At 37.9% G+C, this 21,044-nt stretch overlaps 2 protein-coding genes across 5 annotated transcripts in view; one reads left to right on the top strand and one right to left on the bottom strand.

Moving 5' to 3' along the window:
- Nucleotides 1-1,063, bottom strand: part of COL4A5 (collagen type IV alpha 5 chain) — a 220,644-nt gene extending 219,581 nt beyond the window's left edge. Inside the window, exons 1-2 of one of the 2 annotated variants that reach the window (XM_073227300.1) lie at nucleotides 1,013-1,063; nucleotides 525-747 (exon numbers count right to left, since the gene is read on the bottom strand). In XM_073227300.1, coding sequence (XP_073083401.1) covers nucleotides 525-605 — 81 coding nt within the window. In that variant the 5' untranslated portion in view covers nucleotides 606-747; nucleotides 1,013-1,063. Of the gene's footprint in view, nucleotides 1-524; nucleotides 922-1,012 lie in introns of those variants that run through there. The other variant, XM_017674621.3, reaches the window with a different exon arrangement.
- Nucleotides 1,064-2,346: 1,283 nt separating this feature from the next.
- The window catches only part of COL4A6 (collagen type IV alpha 6 chain), a 257,980-nt gene continuing 239,282 nt past the window's right edge, over nucleotides 2,347-21,044 (top strand). For all 3 annotated transcript variants that reach the window (XM_036991397.2, XM_073227970.1, XM_036991394.2), the window contains exons 1-2: nucleotides 2,347-2,618; nucleotides 2,810-2,861. In XM_036991397.2, coding sequence (XP_036847292.1) covers nucleotides 2,608-2,618; nucleotides 2,810-2,861 — 63 coding nt within the window. In that variant the 5' untranslated portion in view covers nucleotides 2,347-2,607. The remainder of the gene's footprint in view (nucleotides 2,619-2,809; nucleotides 2,862-21,044) is intronic.

The raw sequence follows: 21,044 nt of genomic DNA, 5'->3' as shown, positions 1-21,044 counted from the left end.
GGGTAGGTTCATGTTGCTTAAGCAAAGGGCAAAAGGGAAGAACTTTATGGGCGGGCTTACCATTCTGATTTAAGCTGGATTTTAGAAAAGTCAAAATATTAAACTATAGACCAAGTTTAAAGAGTGCGTGGGTTGGGTACAACTAGTGAAAAGGTTAGCCAGCAGGCAGGGAAAAACCTGAGGGCGGAGGGCGGAGAGGAAAAGTTTTAAATTACCCACCAGAGCCTGGTGATCTATTAGCATGCGTCCCCCACCCCAGGCTCTGCTCTTGCCCCCAGAGCAGCTAGCTGCAGGAAAGCAAGCAGCCCTATTTTTAAACACTTAAACCTCTCCCTTGGACTTCAGAAGGCTTGAGTTACCAGCGTTTACTGTAAATAATGTGTCTTCCTAAACAAGTGAAATTAAATATGAATTCCCTAGCTAAGGCCTAGGGGGAAGTTAGGTAAAGGGCGAAAGTGATTTCGGCGTGAGAGTGAGGTGATGGGGGTCGGGATGGGGGTGGGGAGGTAGAAGGAAGGACTTACCGCAGCCTCTGCAGGCTGCCCCCAAAGCCTCAGGGCCAGTAAGAACAAGCCGGCAGCCAGGCTGATTCCACGCAGTTTCATTCTTCTCCGGCTCCCGCAGCTCCTTCAGCACCCGCACGAAATCCCTGGCTGGCTCTGACCAACTGACATAATCTTGAGGGTTTATTGGGAGAGAGCTAGAGCTGGAGAAGGACAGCCAGGGTGTCCCAATTGTGCCGGTGAGCTTAGGTGAGGAGAAAGAAGCTTTTTAAGAGTGTTGTAAAAAAAAGCAGCAGTCTCAACAGCTATTCTTCCCTTCCCCCTCCCCTCCCCAAGAAGGCTGGTCTCTCGGGAGCAGTTTTCCCTTCTGTCCAGACTTGCAAACTTTTTCCTTACACAGGTCCCACAGATCTACTTTCCTCCCTCTCTCCGCCTGCACCGCCCCCCTCCCCACCGGCCCTGGGGAATTTGAGGATCACTCCGCCGCAGCCTTAGGCTGCACCGGCAACCTGCGAGGGAGTGACGCTCAGTTATTTGGAGGAGGGAAACTTCCAAGACCAGATGACTGAACACCGGGAGTCCAACCAAGAAGCTTTTCTATTCGTTCACTTGCACCTTTCGTTGATAGTACTTATTCCTGCCCAGTCCCACTCTCATTGGTGAGAGCACCAAGCCAATTACAAATAGACCTGAGCTGGGACTATTTTTTTTTTTTGGCGGATGGATCTCAGGGAACAGTACTTTTTATTGTTAATGATTAGAAACAAATTTTAGTCGCTGCTCCCTAGGTTGCTAGTGTATTTTACCTTCCGCAGGACAGAGTTTCTACATACAACAGAATATGCGAAAATATTACAACTATATAAATATATTTATATGATTAAACATATGCTTATAACTGAAGATTTCAGATAATGAAATCTCTGTAAAGACCATGCATGCTATATATATGTAAAATTTGGCAGCATTCACAGACAGTAGTTATTATATGTTTGCATGTTATTGTGATACAACCATGTCTTTTTATGTAGCTGCACTGCTAAATGCCTTAATTTTTACTACTAACATAAAAGGTAATGACTGCTGCAGCAGTTGTGTTTCGGAGGGATTTAGGACAGGGAATTAAATAACGTTCATGCAATTTTCCTTAAAACTAACAAACACCTAACTGGAAATATTTATATAGAGTTAACTTAACGGCAGAGGGTTTAAGTTTTTCCCAAATAAAGCAGACTTGAACATTACTTTGGTAATTCTTATATACAGACTTTATTAAAGTACCAACAAGCCCGGAAAATACTTTGTGTGACTCCATGGAAGGCCTTTCAGAGATGTGCTGAAGAATTCTTCAGAACATTTCCGTTACCTCAGACCCTAAATTTTGCCACTTGAAAATCTTTCCTGCCTTTGGACCTATTCAGGGCTTTGGACCTGTTCATGAGGGCCCACTCATCCTTAATTTCTACTCCGTTTAGGGTAGACTTGACAACCCCAGAAGTCACCACCACTACCACCACCACCACCCTCAAAGCTTAGGTATAAAACCAGGATGAGTGTTGTATGCATTTGGGCAAGTTTGCAGGGACACTTTGGGGCCCATTTGTCTGTGAAGAAATCGTATGCCTTAATCTATTTATTTGTAACAGTTAACAGGGTTTCTGGAAGTGTGTGATGCATAGTTGGCTTAGATCTTAGTATATACACCTCTATGGGCCCATGCGTGAAGCTGTGGAGATGCGTGAGAATGCTCTGTTAAGAGGTGCCTGAAAGTGAGAAAGACAGCTGGCTGCCCAAGGTAAGGGGGGTGGGGGTGATTGACAGCAGACAGCCCCGCCCCCTTCCCCTCCATTCCTTCCTCTCCTGGTGCATGGAACTATCTTTTGAGTACGGCAAGTTGTAGCGGGCACCGCTGACTGTGTTTTCCTTTGGGGCACTTCTTACATGGAAGCTAAGTTTAGTTTCTTCTGAAGTGAACCGCTTCGCCTCCCTATCTCGTCCTCCTGAATAAGAAAGCAGCCGCCAAGCATCAGCGGAGCCCCGATGAGCCGGGACTGCGGAGCGGCTTAGCAGTCTCCCGGGACCCAGCTCCAGAGGAGCCGCAAGCATGCACCCTGGGTGAGATGTTGCTGCTCAGAGATCCCCTCCTTTCCTAGTTTGGGCTACTTTGCCGAACCGGGACTATATCTGTACTTCTGTCATTGCAGAAAAGTGGGGGCAGACAGCAAAAACGGGTTGGGGTCTATGGACAGACGCAGGACCCTGGAGCCTTAGATAGCCCATGTTACTCACCCTCCCTCCCATTTCAGATTGTGGCTGCTCCTGATTACGTTGTGCCTGACCGAGGAACTGGCAGGAGCGGTGAGTTTCTTCTCGCGACCTCTTTGCGTCCTCCTCCTTTGACTTCCTCCGCATCCCACCTCTTGCGTTTGTATTTAGGGGCATAAAGGATTGCGCTACGAAACCGAGTTCACATCACTCCCATTTCCAGTGGGAGTGAATAGGATTCTTAGATATAGAACAGTGACAGGTTAATTGCCCCTGGGACTCAGGAATCTTTCTCTCACAAAATCTTGGTAATGGGTTGGGGAAAAAAATTAGAAAACACAAGAAGCACGTATTTCTGAGCCTCTTCCCAGACAACTTAAGAGGACCGGCAACTGATGCCTTTCTCTGCATCGATCTCCAAGGCAGAAAAAATATATTTTCCCCTGGTCTACAAGAACATGCGTTGGCGCACAAGTTTGTGAGTGGAAGAAGAGAACAAGGAGTGGGACTTGAAAGTGCGGCAAATGTTATGGAAGTTAAACTTAAGTATTTGCTTGTGATTTCTTTGACAGTACCAGGTGACATCTGAATTCTTTAACTACCTGAACTGAACTGATACCACTAGATGATGTTCAGTTCTGACATTTTCCTTTTACTGGTTTTCTGTGTCATCAGAAAGTTAAAAGTTAAAGTGGTTGGTATAGAAAAAAAATTCTGTAAGTTAACATTTCATAGGCTGTTCAGATATCATCCATAAAATCAGGTAGGGACTGCAGGCAAAGGAATTTCTGTAGACATCTGGCCCAGAAAAATTCAGTGTATCTCCAAAAGTAGGGAGAGACCTCCAATGGAATTACTGGGATATTTTACCAAAGGTGGAGGGACCCAAATAATCAAAGATGCTGCAGTTTTCTAGTCTCACTAGCTACTTGTGCTGGTAGAAATAAAGTTAACTCCTGAGTTCAAATATCAAGTTGTTCAACTATTGCAAACTATTTCACTGCCCCATTTTTTAAAAAACTCAATAATAGCCAAAGTCTTATAGATGACAGATGAATATATAATCTAAATATTTACCATGTGGGTTTTGACCATTTTAACCAATTGGATCTATTTTTAATACTTTAAATATTTTTAGATACTGTTTATAGAGCTATACTTAACTCAGTGACATCACCTAATAACTTTATGGGGGGGGGAAATGGATTACTTTGTCCTGGCATATGTCTTTAAGAAAATATCAGAATAAAGTGAAATAATGTCCCTTACGAAAAGAGGATGGCACCAGAAAACTTGACTTTTAACATCTTGTGACCCCTTAACTAAGAACATCAGCTCTTATGTAGGTAAATTCTAGACTTTGTAAACAAAAATATTGATCTAGGGTTCTGTGCACATCTCCATCTGATTCCTTCAGTTCAGAAGTTTAGTTATGTGTTACCTTGAGGCTCAATACTACACTTACTGAAAATGGGAGGTTTGGATTAGTTAACAATTTGTCTGGGAACCTTGCCACTTGTAAAAACGTCATGCTTGGGCAGAATACTCTGAGGCAAAATCTTCATTTTCAGATTCTGTCTGAGGTTATTCAGTGTACTTTGGGGAGAAGCATTAACAAATTATTCTAAATAGCTAGAGACTTCCCAAACACTGTATCCTATCACGTGACATCCTTGAAAGTCACTAGAAGATGATACTTTCAATTCCAGAATCAAGCCCTGCTTTGGTGTATAAGTTTTAGACTCTGTTTTTTTGCCTTACCAGTTAGTTTATTGGTCACCTGCTATTATCAGTGTGATTGGCCTTGGCAAGAACAAAATAACCCTTGAGACACACTGACAATACTTATATTTTTTGCTTTATTAAAGTCCAGAGCTGATCCCTTCACCTGTTGTTTACTTGACCTTGAAAAGCTATTTTTTTAATTTTTAGAAAAATGGCAAAGAGAAGGAGGAGAGTCGCAAGATAAGTTTCCCAGAAGGTGACTTTTCCAAGGGGAAGGGGTTTTTTTTGTACTCTCTATACTGGATTCTCATCTATATTGGCTGGGTCTCATTTTCTACTCCCAATTCTACCTTATCCTCTGGGTTTGTAATGTTTTTTTACCTTTCAGATAAGTTTTAGACATTTGAGATATGGGCACCTTGTTTGACTAGTATTAATGACAATTTGTAAATAGATTGACAGGAACTATGTTGTGCTTCCTATGAGAAATTCTCTTCACTGTGACAGTTCAGTTGCCAATAATGGAATATTGGTGAGCATTTAAGATAGGGTCATTTAGGTGCTTTCGAATTCTTCCTTTGTCAGAATTTATAAAGCAGTGCTATTTAAAGCAATGGAAAGGGAAATGTTAAAACCCAGGATTAAAAAAATAAGTTTCCATTAAATTTCTTTTAAGAGAGTGATGATTTTTAATCAGGTGAAACATTTACACAATTATTCTGAATGAGATAGAGCCTAGGCCTACAGAATAATCTGTAATCATTTTGGTCATTAAGTGCTTAAGGCACAGTGTACACAGATTTATTTAAACATAATCTCTAAGTCTCTAGGCGTTTAGTTTCTCAGACAGTAATGGTCACTATGTCCCTTAAAAGATATGGTACTTAATGATAAATTATTATGTGCATGTACCTGCATCGCATTAGAGAGAAGACTAGAAAGATCCATATCTCACCACAGGCCAAGATGTCTGGGAGCTAAAAATATGCCCAAAGTAGTCAGGATCCTTATGTATTCTTCCCACTTTACTCCAAATCTGCTTTCATGAAAGGCTCTAATACAGACAAGCACGTTTAAAAGTCAAAGCCTAGTGGGAGAGTTATTTGGTTAGGGAAGAGGGGAGAAGAGAGAAAACTTACGTCTATTGTCTCTTTTGCAAGAAACATAGGTAAAATGCCTTTAGTCACATTCAAATCAAGTTCTGATTGAAATACAAACTTCTTAAAGTTGTAATTTACTCAGGTTGGTCCTTTCCACTGTGGTTTTCAGCTGTAATTGCAGTCATCAAAGTATGAATAGAGTGTTAAGGTTTTTCAAAGACAGAGAAAAATTCTCTCCTATTCTAATGATCAAAAGAAATATATGCCTTTTTGGGGGCTGTGTCTCAAGGAATTCTTTTTCTTTCTTTCTTAAAACAACTTCATTGAGATATACTTTGTATACCATAAATTCATCCATTTTATGTGTACAATACAGTGGTTTTTAGTAAATTTACCAAGCTGTGCAACTTATTAACATATCTAGTTTTAGGACATTTTCATCACCCCAGTAAGATCTTCCATATCCACTCACAGTTAATCCCCATTCCCATCATCAACCCCAGGCAACATGAATCTACTTTCCTATCTCTATAGATTTGTCTTTTCTGGACATTTCATATAAATAGAATCATGTAATACGTAATCTTTTGTGTTTGGCACCTTTCACTTAGCATAATGTTTTGTAAGTTCATGTTGTAATATGTATCAGTATTTTGCTTTTTTTTAGTATTGTTATTGTTATTTAGTATTGGTATCCCATTATGGATATACACCATTTTGTTTATGCATCACCAGCTAATTTGGGATCTTTCCACTTTTTGGCTGAGTAATCCTACTATGAACATCAACATACATACATTTTATTTCTCTTAGTAGATATGCAGGAATGGAATTGCTGGGTCATATGAAAAATTTATATTAACCTTTTAAGAAACTGAAAAACTGTTTTCTAAAGTGGCTGTACGACTTCACATCCTACCAGCAATGTGTGAAAATTCCTGATTCTCTACATCCCTGTTAACACTTGTTATTGTCTGTTTTTTTTATTATAGCTGTCTACCATAGCCTGGTGGATGTGAAGTGGCATCTCATTTTTCATTTTAATTTGCATTTCCCTAATGACTAATCAGGTTAAGCATCTTTTCAAGTGCTTATTAGTTATTTGCATATCCTCTTTGAAGATATTTCTATTTAAAGCTTTTGCCATTTTAAAGTTAGGTTGTCTTCTTAATTTAGTTGTAAAGAGTTCTTTATATACTTTCGATACAAGTCCTTTGCCATATACAGTTGACCTTTGAACAACATGGGTTTGAACTCTGTCCTCTTATACATGGATTTTTTTTCAATAGTATTTTGTAAAATCTTTGGGGATTTGTGATGATTTAAAAAATATTTTCTTTTCTCTAGCTTACATTATTGTAAGAATGCAGTATGTAATACATATAATATACAAAATATGTGTCAATCAACTGTTTATGTTATTGACAAGGCTTCCAGTTAACAGTAGGCTATTAGTTGTGAAGTTCTTGGGGGAGTCAAAAGTTGTAGGTGGATTTTCAACTGCATAGCTTGGGGGGCAAGGTCAGTGCCCATAACCCCCATGTTGTTCAAGGGTCAACTGTATACACTTTGCAAATATATTCTCCCAGTCTGTGGCTTGTCTTTCCATTTTCTTAATATGAATTCTAAAAGTAGCTGTCTGCTTTGTATGCTAGCAAATATCCTGTTTCAGCTAGCTATAAATAATTACAGTATGTAACATGTATGTGTGTACATGGGAAGATATTCTCTGCTCATGGATTAGAATAACTAATATTGTTAAAGTGTCCATACTACCCAAGAAATATACCAAGTCAGTGCAATCCCTATCAAAGTTCCAGTGATATTTTTCACAGAAAAAGAACAAACAATCCTAAAATGTGTATGGAACCACAGAAGACAACAGTCAAAGCATCCTTGATAAAGAAGAACAAAGCTGGAGGCATCATTTTCCATGATTTCAAACTATATTACAGAGCTCTAATCATTAAAACAGGATGGTATCAGCATAAAAACAGACACACAGATCAATGGAACAGAATAGGGAGTCCTGAAATAAACCCATGCATATATGGTCAATTAATTTACAAAATATACAGAATATACAATGGGGAAAGGACAGTCTCTTCAATAAATGGTGTCGGGAAAATTGGATAGCCACATGCAAAAAGAATGAAACTACCACCTTACACCATACACAAAAATTAACTCAAAATGGATCAAAGACTTGAACTTAAGACCTGAAACCATAAAACTTCTAGTGGAAAATATAGGCAGTAAGCTCCTTGATGATGACAAGGCGGTCTTGACAATAATTTCTTTGACTCTAACACCAAAACAAAAGCAACAAAAGCAAAAATAAACAAGTGGGACTATATCAAACTAAAAAGCTTCTGCACAGCAAAGGAAAACATCAACAAAATGAAAAGGCAGCCTACTGAGTGGGAGAAAATAATTGTAAATCATATATTGGATAAGGGGCTAATATCCAAAATATGCAAAGAACTCCTTCAGCTCAGTAGCAAAAACAAAACCCACAAATAATCCAATTAAAAAATTGGCAAAAGATCTGACTAAACATTTTCCAAAGAAGACATGCATACAGATGGCCAACAGATACATGAGAAGATGCTCAACATCATTAATCATCAGGAAAATGCAAACCAAAATCACAATGAGATATCACCTCACACCTGTTAGAATGGCTATTATCAAAAAGATGAGAAACAAGTGTTGGTGAGGATGTGGAGAAAAGAGAACCCTTGTGCACTGTTGATGGGAATATAAATTGGTACAACCATGATGGGGAACTGTGGAGGTTCCCTAAAAAGTTAAAAATAGAACTACCAGATGGTCCACCAAGTCCACTAATGGGTATTTATGCAAAGAAAATAAAAATACTAATTTGAAATGATATATACACTTCATGTTCATTGCAGCATTATTTACTGTAGCCAAGATAGGGAAACAGTCCTTAGATTGTCTGTGGATAGATGAATTCATAAAGAAGTTGTGATGTATATATAACCACATGGTGTGTGTATATATATGTATGTAAACATACTCACAGAATGTATGCATATGTAATAGACACACACACACAGAATGTGTGGATATACACACATGCAGTATATATATATATACAAACATACACACACATACGCAATGGAATGGTATTCAGCCATAAAAAAAATAAGTCTTGCCATTTGCAGCAACATGGATGGGCCTCAAGGACATATGCTTAGTGAAATATGTCAGAGAAAGACAAATACTTATAATCTCTTTTGTATGTGGAATATTAAAAAAAACAAGCTCATAGATACAGGGAACAGGTTAGTGGTTCAAGTGGCAGGGGATGGGGGTGTGAGAAATGAGTGAACTGTTTTTGCCTTTATAAAAAAAATTTGAATTAAAATTATTTTTGAAAAAGAACAAAACAAATAGATTGACCCCAACTATCAATATGTATTGGGTTCTGCTTACCTAAATTATATGGGCAATTCCATAATTTCACCACCATGCTTGGAGTATAGACTTGTCCTGTCCAGTCCTGACAGGACATACCCATATATAAAGAACATATAAGGAAAGCACCACACTTTATTAAACTATCAAGTCCTTTTAAGCTGACTAAATGTCCCAGTGAGGCTGATCATAGGACTCTAACTTGTTTTAAAGTCTAACTAAATGTAAATAGAAGAACGAATAAAGCATTCCCAAGGGAAGGGAAAATTAGCTAAAAGCAATTATCCACTCTTTTACTATCTTTAATCTATTCCTCTCCTAGGATTTTGTTTTTCTTCTACAAACAATATTGAAGTCTCCTTCATTATAAGAACAAATAATTCAAGAAAAACATGGTTTCATTTTCCTCTATAACTCTAACCTCCTCAATCACATTACCATCAAATTTCTGGCCATTGTCTACTACTCTTCTTCAACAACCTTTTACTCTGAAGCCTATTACAGTCTAGACTGAGTCTTGTCCTCTTTCAAGCTAATTAATGGCTGCCTAACTACCAAGCCCTATGGTTTCTTTGCAGTCCCCATTTTATCTGACTTCTCTACTGGTTTTTTTCTCAGTTTTATTGAGAAATAATTGACAGAAAATAAGTTAAAGGCATACAGCATGATAGTTTGTTTTACATATATTGTGAAATGATTACAATAGGTTTACCTAACACCCTTCTTCTCATATAGATACAATAAAAAGAAGAGAAAAATATTTCTGCCTTTTGTGATGAGAACCCTTAGAATCTACTCTCAACAATTTTCATACATAACATACAGCATTGTTATCTATAGTCATCATGTTGTACATTATAATTGGAAATTTTATCTTTTGACCACCTCCCTCCAGTTCCCCCGTGCCCCATCTTCTGCCTCTGACAACCACAAGTCTGATCTCTCTATCGTAGTGTTGGCATTTTCCCACAATTCAGAAACCACTTTTTCCCCTTTGACTTCCAAGACACTGTGTGTCATTATTTCTTCTTAAACTTCTCCAGTATTTTAATTTTATTCATTGAACACTTAAACTTACTGAGCAACCACTATATTCTAAATAGTATGCCAAGTTCTGATGACACAATGGTGAACAAGTCAAACATGATCTTTGCCGTCATGGTACTTACAATCTTTATCACTCGTTGATCCTAAAGTGGTTTTTTTTTTCAATATTTTATCCTTTGTCTTCTTCTTGCCTCAACAGTTTTAGCTATGCTTCCTATACTTTGATGGCTATAAAATTTATATTCCAGCCCAGAAACGTCTTTTGTGCTCCACACCTATTATTTCCGATTACTTATTAAGCCCTTGTACCTGTATTTCAATGAGTTGATACATACAAAGCACTTAAAACAGTGACTATGGCACTAAACCAATGCCAACTGCTGTATTTTGTATTGCCTCAAACACAGCATATCCAAAGTGAAACTATTTTCTAGCCTTCCCCATGACACTCCAGTCTGCTTTTTTATTTTTGTTAAATGTCATCACCACCCACCAATTTCAAACAAGAAACTATAGAATTAGCCCCCAACTTTCACTGTCTCCATCCTTCTAAGCAAGTTCCATTAATTTTACCAAAAATCTATAGAATCTAAACTTTTCCATTCATACTCAATGGGCTCCAAACCTCATCACCAAACATCAATAGCCTCTTAATTAGTTTTTCTACCTCCTGACTCCTATTAAGTTATCTCCTGATTTAAAACCTTTGCTGGTTTCTTGTTTCTTCCAGGACTGAAATGTGTACTCCTTGGCTTAGCATATTTAAGGCCCTTCATTATGTGGCTTTGACTACTGTTCCAGCCTCATGTCCAGGTGTTTTTATCTACCACCCTTCTTTCTCATACTCACAGTGTACAATAATACACTTCATTTGGACTGAACTCTCCATTCCCAAAGTACTTTAAGTTCTTTCCCATCTCTTTGCTTTTCATATGCTGTCCCCTTTATCTGGAAAGTCCTTCTCCATTGTTTATACCTTCTTCTCTTCCTAGTGAACTCCTACTCAATCTTCAATACCCAGATACTTCCTACCCCTGTGTTTTCCTGGCTCTTTGGATCCCTTTGGTAGCACCTACCATGTAGTCCTGAAATTTCTATGCTTACATGTCTGTTGCCCTCTTCAACCTTGTACTTGCAATGTCCAGGATACTGCCAAGCATATAGTAGATGTGCAATGGGTGACTTTCAAATGAGGAAACAGATATACTCCTATTAACCTACAACTGCCTTTTCCTTGTCTATCTTAAGACTTACTAATCTTAATTCTAATAATTGCTTTGATGAAAAAATAATTGTTCTCATACTGATGTTTAGACTTCAGCTATACTTTGATATTGCTTCAGCATGCCATGCATAGTCATTCCTTCTGCTCTTCCTTCTGTTTGAAAACACCCTTTTTTTCTCATTTCCTGTCTCTGTAGGTGGGCATATTATTCTTCCCTTCAGGCCCACTTTAGTGAACATTTTCCTGAAGTTTCCTGCTCTTTCTATCCTTCTGTCTCTCCTGTTTTTTCTTGTTTCCTCCCTTCAATAAATATTTATTTAGTGCCTACTCTGTGGTCATCCCTGCCATTTGAAGAACCATGGCAAGGACTAGGCCAATGTGGCTGGAGCACAGGGAGGGTGAAGTGGAGGGAGGGAGGCAGAACACTGTGAGGCTGGAAGAATAAGGAATGGCTAGACCTGTTCTGCAGCCTTAATTGCTCCCTGATTGCTCAGAGCATTTACCTAATGCCCATGCTAAAGTCTATTTCTCTAGGCGGGGTGTGATATACATTATAGTTATTGCTAGTCACCTACTTTGTGTCCAGCATTGACAAACCCTTTATGCATGGAGGGCTCACTCATTTGGCACACATCTGCCCTTTCCAGGTTTATAAAATCCACACAAGCCATGAAGTATGTATTTTTTCGAGCTCTTTTTGGGTTTCATGTTGAAGTCTGGAGGTCTATTTCTTGATTTTTCCCCTTTATGGATTATAATATGGTTAAAAAACAAGGAGCTCCAAATCTGGAACCAAATGTTCCTAGGTTCATGTATAGGCTCCAATACTAACTAGCCTTAGGACAAATCACTAAATACATTGTTAGCTGTAGAATTATTACTATTGTTATTCTTCTCCCATTGCTCACTGTGATTGCCTCTATACTAGAAATGAGTGGTGAGCCATTTTGGGGCCACTTTAGAGAAAATTGCTTAATTATTTGTTGGATTTGTTTTTCAAGCTCCCCAGGAGAGGAGAAGAGTTAGAACTGTCATACTTGCTCCAGTTTCCCAAAGCCACTTCTACCTCTGCTGCCTTACCTCTGTGATCTCCTCTGGAGAACAAGGTCCCAACTAAAGATTATGTCTGAAGGCACTTCTCCAGGCATCTTTGAAGTCTCAATTCCCCTTTATCCAATAACAATAGGGCTAGTTTGCCATTATCTTTCCAGCTGGTTTGCTTATATTGAGGGGGAGTTGCTATTCTTCAGTGGAAATTTCCCTGGCCATAAAGCTCTACAGCATTTACCTCAGAGAGACCAGTTTTTTCCCAGAAATGTCTGGAATTTCTGGCAAAGAGACTAAATTAGTCCTTTGGGAGAGAGATGTTTCTCTTGGGGAGGGAATAAAAATTAAGTGGTATTTCTCCTTTCTCTGTAAAGCTAAGAGTGGTCATTTTTCCTCACTCAGAGGGAAGAGGGTTGGCAGAGAAAATCTAAAATGCCTAGAATCTCTAAATTCTGTTTGCGAGTATAGCAGATACCTTAAAGGTGAAGATCAACTTTAGATTTATAAGGTTTATATGACCTTGTCTTGGAGAGAAGATTAAGTTGCATAAATGCTTACCAGCACCTCTCATGCAACTAGATATCCAGAGCTCATAGATAATGATGGTGATGTTGAGTGATGAAGAAGAAAAAAAGTTATTTGTGCACTTTTCAAAATTTATAGCGGTAGAGCCTTTCCCCCCAAACATGTCATATAATCCCCAATATAAAAGTCGACCAGAATAAGTGTTTTGCTAATAAGTCAAAGTTTTTAACATTTATTTGTGAAGTCAGTAAGAAGGAAGAGACTGGTAGAAGAAACCCCATAAAAGTCTGAAATTGAGAGCCATAGCAGTCTCAGTCTTCGGTTTATTTCTGTTCCGTTTACACAATGTGGAGAAAATTCTGATGTGCCCAAATAAATAATGGCCATCATGGGGTGAGAGCTTTTTTGTTTATCACTTTATCTTGCCATCTCAGGATACTCCTCACTTAAATAGACAGCAAAGAAAATCTCTATTTCGAGGTCTACACACATTCCTTTCTCTCTGTCCCTCTCTCTCTCTCTCTCTCTCTCTCTCTCTCTCTCTCTCTCTCTTTCACGCACACACACACACACACACACACACACATACATCACACATTAACTTGTTAACTTGGCAACACTTGTTAATACAATCAGTGGTGTGTTAAATGTTTGGTTTGTAACCCATTTGAACGGTGCACTCTGTATTTTATTACAGCTTTAAAAGTTTAAAATAAAGTTTTTAAGTGAAATTAAAATCATGCTGTGGAACTATTGAAATACCTCCCTGATTTAAAAGCACTGAATTATATGATAATCGGGCACTAAACTCCACAGGACAGAATGAAGTGCAATAGAAGGTGAAAGAAGGAAAAGGTCAGTATGGATTGAAGTGAGGGAAGGCTCCACAGCAATAGGATTTGTGCTGGGCCTTAAAGGAATAGTAAAAAATGAGTAATAAATGTGGATACTGTATATTCTAGTTTTTTTTTCAGCACATCCTTATTTCAAATTTTCTTCTCTAGGTCTCTATAAATATACTTGTCAGGACAGATAATTCATCTTTGTAGCTCTATTAAATATTAGAAAGACAAACTGATCAGAGCCTGGGCATGAGTATGTATCAGGGCACAGCATCTTTGAGGAAATTAGAAAAAGGCACACTTTGCTCTTGGCAGTCCTGTAGGCTATGGAGGCCTAAAAGCCAGGCAGAGGGAAGAATATGGCTACAAAGCACTGTACTGATTGCTATTTGAGGGAAATGCTGACATGATTAGTGGATCTTTTGTCCTCTCTTCTTATGCCAGGCAACTGTCTGTACATATAACTACCTATATTGTATATATCCAACATAAATATGCATACCAAGAGTATGCTGTTCTTATTTTTATTATAAGGACTAACACTCTAGCTTTAACCACAGTTTTTGCCTTTAGTTTCTGTCCTCTATATACTATTTTCCTAAATCACAGCTTTTATCCCTCCCCTGCCCAAGAAGCTATAACATCACCCAGATGCCTATTCAGTGAAAAAATTATATTTCTCCCCCCCACCCCCATACCTTCTCCTACTGGACTATTGAAATAACTGAAGACGCAATGGTCAAGTTGGAAGGAAACCTGTGGATTTCTCTGGTTTAGTGTCTAGCACGTGTTTTGAGACTTCAGCCAGAGCTGTCCAGTCTTGAAGCTATGATAGTAGCTTGAAGCTCCCACTCTCCCTAATGGCTGTAGAACCAAAGGGGCTGAGAGAGAATGCTGCTTCGGTGTCCACTGCCTGCCAGGTTATAGTCTCTCAGTCAGAGCCTAAGTCAGTGGGGAAAAGAGAAACATTGTACTTTAGAGCCAAAGTGACAGCAGTTTCTTTATCTTGAAGGATCCCTCTATGCATTTCTCTGTGTACATTTCTCTGTAAGTGTGGTTATGCTCTCCTATATACCTGTGATAGTATGTATTTATTTAAGGTATTTTGTCAATTTTTTTAGCTGTCTGTTTTTAAAATTTTGAAAACCTCAGAGTTACAGAAAAGTTTCAAGTATGGTACAAAAACGTTGCTCTTTAACCATTTGAGAGTAAGTTGCCAATGTGATGCCAAATCCCTCCCAAATACTTCAGTGTGAATTTCCTACAAAGATATTCTGCTATATAATCAATTTTTCTGTTGAAAAAAGTTACAATGAAATATTTTAGGCCAAAAAAGTTATAATATATATAAAATACATACAAATATTTTTGTATTTTGTATATATTATATACAAATATATTTGTATGTACAAATATGTACGAAAATATAATGGACATATACAATAATGTAATGAGCATAATACAGTGAATATATGACCATCACCCAGCTTAAGAAATAAAATGTTACCAATGAAGCTGAAACCACCTGTGTATGCCTCTCAAAGCCATACCTCCACCATCTTGAATTTGGTATATATCATTCATTCCTAAACTGGAGCTTCTATGTGGGTTTCAGGTGGGTGGGTGAGTACCCTGAAGTTGTATGTAAAATTAAGCATGTATCTGCATTGTCCTAGGGAGAAGGTCCATAGCTTTGATGAGATTTACATAAAGGTTAACTGCATGTGAAGTATCAGATTTCATGGAAAAATAGTCTACAGTTAATGCATATCCTTTTCTGCCACTTATTTTGTTTGTCTGTTTGTATTCTAGCTTTCTCCCCAACCAACTCACTGAGATAATTTCTTAAAGGTCACTTCTTAATCACTAAATTCAATTGCTTCTTCTTGGTCCTTACCCTCATTGACCTACCATAGCATTTTACTCTTGATTCACTTGCTTCTTCCAGACTCTCTCCCTTGCCTTGGCTTCTGCCCTCTCTTGACATTCTTCAGTCTCCTCATTTGAAAAATATAGTGCCTACCTCATATGGTCATAAAGATGAGCTGTAACGTTTATAAAGTGCCCGGTTGTTGTATGCTCAATAAATTGTAGCTATTATTTGGCAGTTAATTCTCATACACCATTATCTCATTATCTCCCAGCCCCCTATTTAAGGTGTTGCTAATGGACAAAGGTCATGCCAAGAAGACAGCCTGCAATTACTGCTTCAGCTTCCTGCAGTGCTGTTTATTAGTCTAGTAGTATCTCTATACCTATTAGAAGTTGTGGTTAGGGCAGGATCAATGATCCTTCGAGACTTCAGGAGAAAACAATTTAGGTGAAGAAGAATTAGCCTTAAATTACTTAATTTCATCCGTCAAAGTTTGTAACACTATTCTCAGCCTGGTCACCTTTAAAGGGCCTCAGATGGTAAAAAGGTAGTTCTCTCTTCTTTGTTTGTTTAGCTTTTTGCCCACTCTGCTACTAAATAGACTGACAAATGAAAGTGCCAACTCTTATGAGGGACAAGTGTTGGCTCCAAGCTGGCCTAAAGCCAGTTTTTCTGGATGGGCCACTGAAGAGCCATATGACTTTCAGTCACTATTTGCTTGGAACAGAATGAGAGGAAGGATTTATATCAAGTTACCAGTCCCCTGAGCCTGCCCTGTCCTGAGCTGTCCTCTTGTTTTCACATTCACTATTAGCTGCCAGTAACAATGGCATACTTTCGTTCATATCCATAGTTGAACCTTACAATAAATATTTGAGGACACAAGTCTCTTTGAAGCACCAAGGCCCTTAAATGAGGCTTATCTGCTGAAGGAAAAACAGCTAAGTTACTTTTGTGCTTTGTTAGATAGAGTGCTTGACCCTTTGAACTGTAGCTGTCATATCCCTTTGGTCAGGACAGGGTAGGGTATGTTGCTATAGAAAACAACTCCCACCATCTCTGGGGCTTAAAATAACAAAGATTTATTTCTTGTTTATAATGCATGTCTATCATGGGTCACCTGGGGGACATTATTTGGTCCCCAGTGTGAGCCCAGGTGGAGCAGCCATCATCTGGAACACTGCTGAATGTTGTGGCAGAGGGAAAGAGAGCTCTGGAGGTCTCACACTGCATTGCCAATGAAATCTTATTTCTGCATGTGACACATGGCACTTCTTTCTTATGTGGTCATCCTTGACCAGGGACCAACTAGAGGCCAGGAAGTGCAATTCTACCATCTACCCTGAAGGTGGAGAGCTGGAAATATTCAGTCACACTTATTTAATATGCTTAGAAAGGCATGCTGGTCTCTCTAGACAGTCCCTTTCCCTGGGATGCCTTGCTAAGTGGCTTCCCTTTAATTTCACTCATTCTTGTTTTCTTGCTTCTGCAGAAACCACCCTACTTATCTGTTTGGTAATGATCCGTGCAAGCCTTAGGCTGTGTTGTATAATGCAAGCTGGTTTTCTCCCCTTGATTTGAATTCTTTCTGCCTTTTTGGTGTTCCCACAGTTGTATGCTGCAGTGATGTACAGTGGTATTAGCTTAGAATAGTTTTGTTTCAATAAAATGCTTTCTTTTGCACTCTTTCCCATCTCTTGCTGTTTACTATTATAGTAACAGAATAACTATAGTTCTGTTATCTTCTGACTGTAAAGCTGGGATTAAATGACTTGCCTGAGGGTATGTTGTTAGTTGGTATTAGAGGAGCCTGAACTAGAACTCAGTTTTTCTCACTCAGAGTCTGTTTTCTTTTTATTACACCACGTCCTATTATAAAGAAAGCTGTATAACTGGCAGCTCTGTAATTTACTCCCAGAGACGACTGGTAACAACAGAATCTGGTCTTTAATCTTGAACAAAAGGAATTTTCCATTTAAATGTCTCCCTCTGAATATTTTGATGAATTCCATGTCATAAAATCAGATTCCTGGGATTCCAGTGCCAATAGGTTTTTATTCTTGAAGCAAACAAACAACTGGCCCTGAGTGAATCAGTGTCATCATCCTGACTATCTCTAAGACTCAAACAAATATGGACTTTCACCATCCCTGCTGTAGTTCAATCTAGAATAAGTCATTGTATGCATTGTATTACTGCAGGTTTCTCACTAGGATCTGGATGTGACACAATGTTCAAAGATTAAAATTACAAATAGCATCAAAAGCCTAGTGAGAGCATTACTGCCTATGTTGTGTCAACCCGTCTCAATTTGGAGTGAGTTTTGTGTGAATTGCTGTGGGCTCTTTTCATGTAAAGTTTACTAAAAAGCTTTTCAATGATGCTTCTTGTCTTAACTAAATGTACTATTGATATTGGCTTAAGAAAAGGCCCTAGCCAATGACACTATCACAAAAAAAATCATAGATAATAAAGGAGGCTTATCTATTAACACTCAGGCACAGAGTTCTTGTCAAGATATCAACCAATACAACATATGTGGTCCAGAGTATCTTCAGGTATGAAGAACCTCTGCCCAGGCTTAGTAGAGAAATACACCATTGAGTTTTTACATAGATTCAATAATATAAATTATAGGTTAGAAAGGAATCTTTTCAAAGAATGCCACACAGACTCTATTAGAATGATGTTATGAATTACTGTCATATATAGCAATACCAGGCTAGATATCTGAAGACACTGACCATTAGTGTAAAGTCAAAGCCAATTTCACTTATGGTATATCTGCAGTGACAGAATATCTTCCATATTATTTTTTCACAGAGTCTTTTGCTGTCATCATTTAGCTACCAGGTTAATTTTCTTTTTTCTCGTGGAAACCTTCATACATGAACAAAGCAGAAAGAACAGTATAATGTTACTCTATGTTCCTGTTGCCCACCATCAACAATTATCAACTCATCCACTATGAGACTTATATGAGGATGATCATAATCATTTGCACTTCATGGTTATGAACTGTTTTTTTTTAATGTCTTTTCACTTTTTATGGCAATTGTAAGCATAAATGTTAGGCTTTTACATAAAGAAAGAACATTTATTCACACCACTAGAAAATAGCATCAAAATATTCATGTCACTAGAATAGCTCAACCACAGATGTTTTCTAAGAAATTCTTAGAGGCAAGGGAGCCAGTATCCCTCTATTAGGACCTATCCATTATATCCAATCAGCCAAAAGCTAGGAAAGAACTATTGCTCCTCATAGTATGGTCTATCGACCTTTGGGTGTCAGCAAATGTATTCTTGGGGATCATAAGTTCTTAAGTTTAAGAAATATTCTTCTAATATAAAACTGGTAATAATCCTTCTGACTGTTCACTTTTGTACTCATACTGAATTATTTTACCAGTAGTTATCTTTTAAAATGGAAATAAATTATCAGAAGGTGTTTTAATAAAATAAGATATAACTTTCTTGTATCAGTGTTTCTCAAATAGACATGAATCTGTTCTGGAGTTCCTTAGAGTTCTGAAGGATGAGAAATATCACTCTAATTATCACATACGAACATTTCAGAGTTTTATCAAACAAGTTGCCATTTATATACATAGGCCCTGCACTAGTTGTGCTCTCAGTGAACAGAAGGTGGACATTCTGGTGGAAAAGAAGGCTTTCCAAAGAATGTGAGGTTGAAAAGTAAGAAGTGGAAAATGAGATTAGGAAAGTATGCTGGAACTGCATTATTGACAATCACATAACACTTTCCTGAAAGGCTAAGGAGTCTGCACTTTTGTATTTTTTGTCAATGTGATATTGTTTTATGTGAGGTTGGGAATGTTATCTTCTGCAAATGTGGGTTCTGAAAGCTGGTAGGTTTGGTAGGTATTTTTGAAGTCATCTGCTACTCTTCATATATAGTGTAGAAACCTGTTTCCAAATTTAGGTGGGATTCTGTATCAGGTTTTAATACTGTGTAAGTAAAATAATACTCTTTCTGTATTTGTCTGTTCTAAGCATTGAAACTGACAACAGTGAAGGTTTTAATCCTTTTTTTGTCACACAGAACTGAACATTATTTTAATTTTATAGATGTGTTTCATGGAACAATAATCTGCCAGAGTAAGGACTCCCATCTGCTCACACACAGTTACTTAGCGGCAGTCCAAGGATTCTAAGCAGGCTTTCATTTCTCACTCTAAAATTCTGAAAGACAAAAACTAGCTTGAACTTTTGTATGTATATTTATGCCTGCTGCTTAATAATAATGTGACAACAATAACAAATCAAAGATGATAATACCATGTGCCAGTCATTATACTAAGAGTCTTATTACATTTTTATTTCCTCTTCACAACAACCCAAGGGCAGTAGGGTAGTAGGATTCTCCTTCTTTATTTGCTTGACATGCTGTTGATTATCAGGTGGTGTACTGGTGGATGTCCCTAGAACTCATCTGTTTGTACTTCATATGGGCATATAAATTCATTCCCATATCACAGTATGAGTACTTCATCAGCATCTAATACTGATAAGCGGTTAACAAAATCTCCTTTACATGTTATATCTCATTCCATTCTAGTAGGAACATTATGAAATAGGAAGAAAAAATTTTATACAGTGTTATACTCATTGTGCATGAAAAAAATGGAAGCTCAGATACTTCTTACTTGCTCAAGGTACACGTTCACCTTCTGCTGTGTTGCTGTTATATTCAGTCTTGACTCTTGAACTGTTGAAAGTATGTTCATTTTTTTTTGGCTTAAGAAGAACACAGAAACTAATTTTCATTTACTGTACCTGTTATCCAGCATGATGTCAGTTGTACAACAAGCAGTTAATAAATGCCTGTTGACTTGGCTTATTAGATTTTATACCAAATTGGAGGAAGAACTAGGAGAATAAAATAAATTCTGCGTATGGCTTCCCACTAGTATGTGGCTGTTCATCAAACTTTATAAATCTCTAAATCTTTCTAGGAACTCCATACTACAGAAGGGCCCCAAATATTTTGTCTGCCATTTATCATACACTGTCTAAAATTAGGGTATTATAGATCCATTCCTTTGGCTACGGACATTCCTAGACATTATTCTAAATTACATATATCTCTAAAAAGTACAAGTCATCAACACATTAGTACAAAATTTTTTTTTAATCTTTGCTGAGAATTTGGCCAGGGTAATTTTGAAAGAGATAAAGGATCATTTTGGAGCATAGATCACTACTGGGGAGAGTCAAAGGAACATATTAACAGAATGTTTATTATCTACTATAATAACAATAACTAATACTTGTTCAGAATAAACTATGTGCCAGACTCTCTGCCTTAATTACTATTATTACCCCATTTTAGAAATGAGATACCTGACACTCAGAAAAGTTAAATAACTTGCTGAGGGTCACAAGGCTAGCAAGTGGCAGAACTGGGATTTAAACCAAGGTAAC

Source organism: Manis javanica, chromosome X, assembly GCF_040802235.1.
Source record: "Manis javanica isolate MJ-LG chromosome X, MJ_LKY, whole genome shotgun sequence".
Taxonomy (NCBI): domain Eukaryota; kingdom Metazoa; phylum Chordata; class Mammalia; order Pholidota; family Manidae; genus Manis; species Manis javanica.
Note: the sequence above shows the minus strand (reverse complement) of the source record. Positions and strands in the feature narration are given on the sequence as shown.